At 45.4% G+C, this 10065-nt stretch overlaps 1 protein-coding gene across 1 annotated transcript; it reads right to left on the reverse strand.

Annotated features, from left to right (window-relative positions):
- Window positions 1–399: 399 nt before the first annotated feature.
- Window positions 400–1326, reverse strand: LOC311148416 (transcription factor MafAa-like; the record flags this gene model as incomplete). Its single annotated transcript, XM_084185382.1, has 1 exon — window positions 400–1326. The coding sequence occupies one exon, from the start codon at window positions 1324–1326 to the stop codon at window positions 400–402; it is 927 nt and encodes a 308-aa protein (XP_084041508.1).
- Window positions 1327–10065: the final 8739 nt, after the last annotated feature.

The following is a 10065-nucleotide window of genomic DNA, read 5'->3' on the forward strand; positions in this document are numbered from 1 at the left end:
AATCATAATCAGTCTATTGATTTGACAGTTTGTGATCCCATGTCTAGATCAAGAGGTCTTGGTGTATTGAAGTTCATTCAAAGAGCATCTTTAAGACTTATCGAACAATTATATCTGTGCACATAGAATAGGCTACTTAGCCTATGTGCACACCTACCTTGCTTGTTTCTTTAAATATGAAGCATTATGTAATGTTGTACTTTTAAAATGTACACTGAGTGTTTTTCCTAAAGGAATAACTGTAAACAAAAAAAATGCTCGCTGAGAAAAATATAAATAATATATATATATTTTTAAAATCTTTAAATACGTTTAAGAAGGGGGCAAAAGTCTTATGTCACGAATCACTTTAAATACGTTTAAGAAGGGGGCAAAAGTCTTATGTCACGAATCAGTCTCTTACATGAAGAATTCCGTGGAGGCCGGTTTCCCGTGGTTTCCGTTGGAGGGGTCTCTGTTGTTGTTGCTGGGCCCGCAACCGTTGTAGCTTCGGCTCGCCAGCTTGTCGTACTTCTCCTTGTAGAGGTCCCGCTCTTTGGCCAGGCGCGCAACGTCCTGCTTCAGCTGTTCCACCTGGCTGAGGAGCGTGCACTTCTCGCTCTCCAGCATGTGCCTCTGCTGCACGCGCTTGTAGCGGCAGGACTGCGCGTAACCCCGGTTCTTGAGCGTGCGTCTCTTCTGCTTCAGGCGGATCACCTCCTCTTTGCTGAACCCCCTCAGTTGCCGGTTGAGCTCACGCACTGTCATGTTGACCAGCTGCTCGTCAGAGAAGCGGTCCTCGAGGCGGTGTCCGTGGTGGTGGTGGTGATGGTGGGCCTGGTGATGGTGGCCGGCCGAGGCCGCGGACAGGTCCTCCCCTACATACTGCTGTCCGCGGAAGCCATCGTAACCCTGGTGGTGGTGATGATGGTGATGGGCGTTGCCGATGAGGGCCTCCACCGCGTCCTCTGGGGTCAGGTTGAGGGCCTCGGGGTTGATGTGGTGCTGGTAGCTGGGGATCCAGTACAGGTCCTCCAGCTGGGGCTTACCGCCGACGCTCTGGGGGTTGCTGCTGCCGCTGTTGTTGCTGTTGACGCCGTTGGCCAGGTTTTGTTCCGACTGGCCACCGGGGCTGGGGGCGCAGAAGCTGGGCGAGGAAGGCACGGAGGAGCAGGGCGTGCTAATCGGGGTGGATGAGAGGGATCCCGGGGGTAGGCGGTGGCAGTAACGGTCAGCCTCTGGAGGCTCCTTCTTTACTTCGAACTTCATTAGGTCGAAGTCGTTGACGTACTCGATGGCCAGGGGGCTATTGGGCAGCTCTGCGCTCATGGCGAGGTCGGTGGCCATGTCAGTCCATGCGACGACTCCCGCCCTTACAGCCAAACCAACACCGGGCAGGACACTGGGCAGCCCTCGCAGATGCAGATTGCTTCTTCGATTTGAAGAGGAGGTCTGTGTGGCGTATGTATAGGCACGCGCACACGCCCGGTGCGTGGAGTTGTAAGGTTGTATAGAGGAGGGGGTACTTCGTATTAAGCTGCTAGTCCTTAAAACAACTACTATTTATAGCGGCACCGGTGTAAATATATGTATGCAAGCAAATGAACTTGTACACCTGCCAGTTCGCCTCTGACGCTTTTCTTGTTGACAATTTATCCCAGTCTGAAACTCGAGCCCCCCGGTGAAATTTGGAGACACCAACCTGTCTTGTCCTCCCTCCACCTCTGTACCGGCTCGCGCCCTCTGATTTACTATCCTTGAGTCAGTGGTTGTGAAGGAAAGCAGCACAGGGGATTATTTTATTTTCTCCTCTCCTGTTCTGGAGTTGTTGCTGTGTTGTTGTCTGTTTAAAAAAATAAAAAATCCTGTATCCTTCTTCTTCGCCTCGACTGGCGCAAGGACAGTGTTTACTACAGAGTCCAGTCTCTCTGCTGGAGGAGAGCAGGAAGGCTCGCGGTGCTCGCGGCTGAAGCTACTACAGCATGCAGCATGTGTTACACAGGACCAGAATAAAACTTTCCACACAAGACACGGCACGACAGCTCAGAAAAACACACTGTGCACTAGACACGCGCGCGTAAAATATGCGTAATATCATATGACAAAGTCCCACTTTCTGCATCTGCTGGAATCCACAATGGAATGGTTTGGAGAAAAAAAGTTCTCAATAATTCTTACAAGCAAAAAATAGGTATGTATATTAAAAATAGATATTCCTTAAGCGGTGGTGGGACACAGGAGTGAGTGGTGCCGTTTCAGTCCAGATTGATCAGTTTGCTGTGTACTCACGAATGCGCCGGTCCCCAAGGTTTTCCCCTTCACTCTGGGAGCGTTGCGTGCGGTGTTTGAGAGTGTGTGTATACGTGTGTGTGAGCTGATAAATTCACAGTTCGTTCTCTATCCGGCAGATAGCCGTTACTTTCGGCTCTGCAGTGCAGCGCAACCACGCAGTGTCACTGAGACGCTGGGAAAGGCAATGTGCACTTTTAAAGACACCACGCGCCCGACCCTCCCAAGTCGTGTGTGACGGACCAATGGGAGAAGATGACAGCGGTAGATTTACATTTTCTTATAGCAACATCTCGCTCTGGGACCAGCCGGCAGCTGTCGGAACGCATGCTCGCGGAACAGGTGCATCTCCCCCCTCTAGCGACGAGATTGTGCTACTGCACCAAGAGGGAGAGCGGCAGGCACGGAGAAGGTCCGCGGGAGGCGCACTGAAGGTAGGCGATAGCCTGTGGTGGAAAAAGTACCCAATTGTCATACTTTAGTAAAAAATAAAGATACCTTAATAGAAAATGACTCAAGTAAAAGTACAAGTCACCCAGTAAAATACTACTTGAGTAAAAGCCAAAAAGTATTTCGTTTTAAATATACTTAAGTGTCAAAAGTAAATGTTATTGCTAAAATATACTTGTAAACGTATAAATCATTTAAAATTCCTTATATTAAGCAAACCAGACGGCACCATTTAAAAAAAGTATTATTTATGGGGGCCAGGGGCACACTCCAACACTCACAACGTGATTGATCAGAGGTAGTATACTCTAAAAATATTTTCAGTGCCAAGAACCCTAAGGTTCTTCAAAGAACTTTGAGGATCTTAGAAGAACCTTTGTTGAACCCCTCATTTGTTGAGTGTATACAGACGAGGAGGCATACAAAGCTATGTCAATTGGTATTGGTATGTTATGCTGATCACATGTATCATCCTCCTCCCTTACCTCTTCAATGAATATCCCATAGGCCTCTACATTATTGACAAGGTATGTGTATGAAAACCATTATCAAAACCGTTTTTTTTCATTCACCACAAAAAGCAAGATATGAATTCTGTGGAGTGCATGTTTTGTTAATCATCTGTATAATTACAGACTTCACCCTCCTTACACCTCTGATGAATATAACAGGAAACCTGTTCAATCACCATGCACTGCAAAATCATTCTTGCTATGGATACAGAGAACATCAACACATTAACATCAACACACCAGAGGATATACCCATTGGACTTGGGGCTCTGCTGGGAGTTTACCTAATATTTTGATTTTTAATTCTGCTTTGCCACAAAAACATAATAAACACTGAGAACTAAAATATGGTGTTATTGTTATTATTGTTATGAGTATTATTATTATTATTATTAATAAAAATAATAATAATAATAATAATAATAATAGGGGAGGGGTGGGGTGGGGCAGTTAAAACATTCACCCCCAAAACTTATTTGAGGATCCATTAAAAGGGGTTCTTTGAAGGACCCTTTTAAAGGGTTCTTCAAATAACTTAAAGGGGTTCCCCCACAGTTTCAATTTGAAAGAAGACCCTAAAGGATACTCCAGGAACCTTTTCTTTTTAGAGTGTAGCAGTTAAGAGCGTTGGGCCAGTGACCGAAAGGTAATTGGTTTGAATCCCCAAACCGTCTAGGTGAAAAGTCAGTCGATGTGCCCTTGAGCAAGGCACTTAACCCTAATTGCTCCTGTAAGTCACTCTGGATAAGAGCATCTACCAAAATGGAAATGTAGGCATATCTTAGTTTGCCATGCATCCAAGATACATATATTATATTTAGTGAAACCTGTTTCTCTCCATAATTTTGTGACAAAACCCTCTGAATAATCAAATATTTAAGTAGGCTAACGTAATCACCATTTACAGATCAAACTAGCCTAATGGCCTACTTGCACATGATTGATAGTGAACAACGAAAAAAAATGTACAGAAACGAATTTAGTGATAATAGATCTATTCCAGTCTATAACAGAAACGTTTCAAATGCACTATCAGAATTATCAATATTATATGACAAAACAGACGAGGAATAAGAGAGGCTGGTTAACATTGAGGTGCTTGGTCACTGGGCACTCCGACCTGCTGTTGGACCCCGTAAAGCCCCTATGGGAGCACTGGGGGCAGGGTAGTCCCGTTCACGCTCTCATAAAAAAAAAATCATACATCAAAATAGTTGTCTCGGGTTTCACTTCAAAACCTAATGAAACACCTAATGAAAAACGTATAGAAAACAAGCATTAGAAAATATTGGACTAAAGTGAGATGGTAAAAGTTGGAGAGGTCTGATTATACGCTTCTTATTTGATGTAAATTATGCCACATCATTATTTGGTTAAAACAAGGACACCTGTCCTTCTATGAAGCTGTGGTCTGAGGGGTAACGAAGAACCTGGTATCCCCGAGCCGGGCCTCCCAAATCACGAGTCCACCCTATTTGGTGATGGATTTAGTGCCACGCGCCCATAGCCATAAAATCAATCCACATTTCCGTCGGGCTGAGGGTCCACGCGATGGGTGTGAGGGGGTTAATTACGATAAGGCTATTCCACGCGATGGCCCTTGCGCAGGGTTTTAAGTCGCAATTAACCACAAATTGCATCCCGACCCATCTCCGCGGATCGACAAATAACTAAGCTTCGCGTGCAACACGCGCCCCCATCGTGCGCGGAACACGCAATGTACGTCCCCCATCATGGAGACATACGTCTTAATCTAGAGAGGCACCCGGGTTAAAGAAAATCAAAGCAGAAGGTTGAGCAGAACGTCAATACCGGAGATATGAGTCTCAAGGGAGGGCAGGACTTTATACCGCATGAATACTGAGATTCTGCTCACTTGTGTCTTTTCTCTGCAGATTGGGTTAGGCGGTTAGTCGAGGGACAATTAATGCGTAATGGAAGAATAGTTCTTTGTCAAATTACACTGAACAAAAATATAAATGCAACATGTAAAGTGTTGGTCCCCTGTTTCATGAGCTAAAATAAAAGATCCCAGAAATTTTTCATATGCACAAAAAGCTTATTTCTCTCAAATTGTGTGCACAAATTTGTTTACATCCCTGTTAGTGAGCATTTCTCCTTTGCCAAAATAATCCATCCACCTGACAGATGTGTCAAATCAAGAAGCTGATTAAACAGCATGCTCATTACTCAGGTGCAACTTGTGCTGGGGACAGGGACGGCTTGTTCAATAGGGCAATATGGGCGACGCACTGCCAAACGGGAAAAGGAAGGGATTTTTTTTCTAATCAATTATATCACGGCAACAGCAGTTATCAGTGTTCACGTCTGATCTGCCAGCCACTAAATGTCAAATCAGGCTAAAGTCGTGCTTCAAATGGCCCCACCCGTTTTTGGGGCGATTTCAGTCAAGTTGAAAATCGCCCAGAAGTCTCTCATAGCCTGTCATGTAAAATCTATTTTTTTCACATTTCAAAGCTTTCAATACATTCTCTATGGGTGTCTGTGGGCTTGCACTTACGCGCTTTCGTCATACGTGACGTAACTTTGAACGTAACTAAGACAATGGCGGCTAGAAGCGTCTCTGTTGCGACCTGCAGTGCGGCGTTATTTTATGTTTTTAATTTGTAGACTTAGTTTACAAACATTCTGCCAACCATGGATTTCCAGTGGTTGGTTTTGGACTGATCTTGTTGATCGTGTACATACCCGCTACGAACGGACTAAATAATGAAAACGCTGCTGGCAGCTGAATCCCAATACAGCTGGGAGACTTGGCTGGATGAGTCCCGGACAGAGAAGTGGAGCCGGCCACCTTCACCCTGGTCAGAGCGGACCGCGATCCTGGTAAGAGAGCGACTCTGTACCCCGACATTGAACTGCTTTCTGTGTCATTGCGACCTTACTATCAATTCAATTCAATTTAAGGGCTTTATTGGCATGGGAAACGTGTGTTAACATTGCCAAAGCAAGGGAAGTAGATAGTAAACAAAAGTGAAATAAACAATAAATATTAACAGTAAACATTACACTCAGAAGTTTCAAAAGAATAAAGACATTTCAAATGTCATATTATGTATATATACAGTGTTGTTACAATGTGCAAATAGTTAAAGTACAAATGGGAAAATAAATAAACATAAATATGGGTTGTATTTACAATGGTGTTTGTTCTTCACTGGTTGCCCTTTTCTTGTGGCAACAGGTCACAAATCTTGCAGCTGTGATGGCACACTGTGGTTTTTCACCCAGTAGATAAGGGAGTTTATCAAAATTGGGTTTGTTTTCGAATTCTTTGTGGATCGCTGTAATCTGAGGGAAATATGTGTCTCTAATATGGTCATACATTTGGCAGGAGGTTAGGAAGTGCAGCTCAGTTTCCACCTCATTTTGTGGGCAGTGTGCACATAGCCTGTCTTCTCTTGAGAGCCAGGTCTGCCTACGGCGGCCTTTCTCAATAGCAAGGCTATGGTCACTGAGTCTGTACATAGTCAAAGCTTTCATTAAGTTTGGGTCAGTCACAGTGGTCAGGTATTCTGCCACTGTGTACTCTCTGTTTAGGGCCAAATAGCATTCTAGTTTGCTCTGTTTTTTTGTTTGTTCTTTCCAATGTGTCAAGTAATTCTCTTTTTGTTTTCTCATGATTTGGTTGGGTCTAATTGTGTTGTTGTTGTTGTTGTTGTTGTTGTCCTGGGGCTGTGTGGGGTCTGTTTGTGTTTGTGAACAGAGGCCCAGGACAAGCTTACTTAGGGGACTCTTCTCCAAGTTCATCTCTCTGTAGGTGATGGCTTTGTTATGGAAGGTTTGGGAATCGCTTCCTTTTAAGTGGTTACTATCTGCCCCGTGAGTTCCCCCAATTGTTTGTTACCGTTGTGTACTGTTGATAATCACACGTTTACTGGAGAACTGAGACCAAGTAGAGACTTTGGACAGGGTGGATATGGTATAATAAAGGCAGTTTATTCAGAGGTAAAGATATCTGGAATCGCGTGCACGGACTCGTGCACGTGTGTAGGTCACCTAAATCATCAGAAAAATTGCCCCTCCTGAGAATTTTTTCAGGAGCCGCCACTGGCTGGGGACAATTAAAGGCCACTCTAAAATATGCAGTTCTGTCACACAACACAATGCCAGATGTCTCAAGTTTTGAGGGAGCGTGCAATTGGTATGCTGACTGCAGGAATGTCCACCAGAGCTGTTGCCCGAGTATTGAATGGTCATTTCTCTACCATAAGCCGCCTCCACAAGGTCGTTTTAGAGAATTTAGCAGTACGTCCAACTGGCCTCACAACCGGAGACCACGTGTATGGTGTCAGACCACGTGTATGATGAGTGGTTTGCTGCTGTTAACTTTGTGAACAGAGTGCCCAATGGTGGCGGTGGGTTTATGGTATGGGCAGGCATAAGCTAAGGACAAAGAACACAATTGCATTTTATCTATGGCAATTTGAATACACAGAGATACCGTGATGAGATCCTGAGGCCCATTGTCGTGCCGTTCATCCGCCGCCATCACTTCTTGTTTCAGCATGATAATGCACGGCCCCAGTGGGACAACATTCCACAGGCCACAATCAACAGCCTGATCAGCTCTACGCAAAGGAGATGTGTGGCGCTGCATGAGGCAAACGGTGGTCACACCAGATACTGACTAGTTCAGATCCATGCCCCTACCTTTAAAAAAAAAGGTATCTGTGACCAACAGATGCATATCTGTATTCCCAGGCATGTGAAATCCATAGATTAGGGCCTAATGAATTTATTTCAATTGACTGATTTCCTTATATGAACTGTAACTCAGTAAAATCTTTTAACATATTTTTCATAGCCCTCTATGCCCTTCAGAGAGACTGGTGTGGTCTAGTGATAAGATGAAAAACGGTAGTAGCCTAAGTTAATAATGGTTAAGGGGCAATGCGTAATGGTAGTACATTGTCAAATTAGCCTACACATGGCCCCTAGGACCCCCAGACTCGTGTGGTCTAGTGATATTGAGATGAAAAAAGGTGTAGGGCAGGCAGTAAGTTAACTTAGTCAGTTATATATGAGTTGAATAGGGTAGAAGAGTAGCCTATAGCCACCATGCAACCTGCACCTGACTGCGCTGAGCTCAACTTCCTGTCCAACACTACAGCTGTGAAATACACTGTGTGCATCCTGACACTGCGCTGAGCTCAACTTCCTGTCCAACACTACAGCTGTGAAATACACTGTGTGCATCCTGACACTGCGCTGAGCTCAACTTCCTGTCCAACACTACAGCTGTGAAATACACTGTGTGCATCCTGACACTGCGCTGAGCTCAACTTCCTGTCCAACACTACAGCTGTGAAATACACTGTGTGCATCCTGACACTGCGCTGAGCTCAACTTCCTGTCCAACACTGCAGATGTGAACTACACTGTGCATCCTGACACTGCGCTGAGCTCAACTTCCTGTCCAACACTACAGATGTGAAATACACTGTGTGCATCCTGACACTGCGCTGAGCTCAACTGCCTGTCCAACACTACAGATGTGAAATACACTGTGTGCATCCTGACACTGCGCTGAGCTCAACTTCCTGTCCAACACTACAGATGTGAAATACACTGTGTGCATCCTGACACTGCGCTGAGCTCAACTGCCTGTCCAACACTACAGATGTGAAATACACTGTGTGCATCCTGACACTGCGCTGAGCTCAACTTCCTGTCCAACACTACAGATGTCTCAAATAAAACTGTGAAGGACCTCGGCGTTACTCTTGACCCTGATCTCTCTTTTGACGAACATATCAAGACTGTTTCAAGGACAGCTTTTTTCCATCTACGTAACATTGCAAAAATCAGAAATTTTCTGTCCAAAAATGATGCAGAAAAATTAATCCATGCATTTGTTACTTCTAGGTTAGACTACTGCAATGCTCTACTTTCCGGCTACCCGGATAAAGCACTAAATAAACTTCAGTTAGTGCTAAATACGGCTGCTAGAATCCTGACTAGAACCAAGAAATTTGATCATATTACTCCAGTGCTAGCTTCCCTACACTGGCTTCCTGTTAAAGCAAGGGCTGATTTCAAGGTTTTACTGTTAACCTATAAAGCGTTACATGGGCTTGCTCCTACCTATCTTTCCGAGTTGGTCCTGCCGTACATACCAATACGTACGCTACGGTCACAAGACGCAGGCCTCCTAATTGTCCCTAGAATTTCTAAGCAAACAGCGGGAGGCAGGGCTTTCTCCTATAGATCTCCATTTTTATGGAACAGTTTGCCTACCCATGTGAGAGACGCAGACTCGGTCTCAACCTTTAAGTCTTTACTGAAGACTTATCTCTTCAGTGGGTCTTATGATTGAGTGTAGTCTGGCCCAGGAGTGTGAAGGTGAACGGAAAGGCTCTGGAGCAACGAACAGCCCTTGCTGTCTCTGCCAGGCCGGTTCCCCTCTCTCCACTGGGGTTCTCTGCCTCTAACCCTGTTACAGGGGCTGAGTCACTGGCTTGCTGGTGCTCTTTCATGCCGTCCCTAGGAGGGGTGCGTCACTTGAGTGGGTTGAGTTACTGACGTGATCTTCCTGTCTGGGTTGGCGCCCCCCCTTGGTTTGTGCTGTGGTGGAGACCTCTGTGGGCTATACTCGGCCTTGTCTCAGGATTGTAAGTTGGTGGTTGAGGATATCCCTCTAGTGGTGCGGGGGCTGTGCTTTGGCAGAGTGGGTGGGGTTATATCCTTCCTGTTTGGCCCTGTCCGGGGGTTTCTTCGGATGGGGCCACAGTGTCTCCGGACCGCTCCTGTCTCAGCCTCCAGTATTTATGCTGCAGTAGTTTATGTGTCGGGGGGCTGGGGTTAGTTGGTT

The sequence above is a fragment of the Coregonus lavaretus genome, assembly GCF_964263955.1.
Source record: "Coregonus lavaretus genome assembly, chromosome: 21".
Taxonomy (NCBI): Eukaryota; Metazoa; Chordata; class Actinopteri; order Salmoniformes; family Salmonidae; genus Coregonus; species Coregonus lavaretus.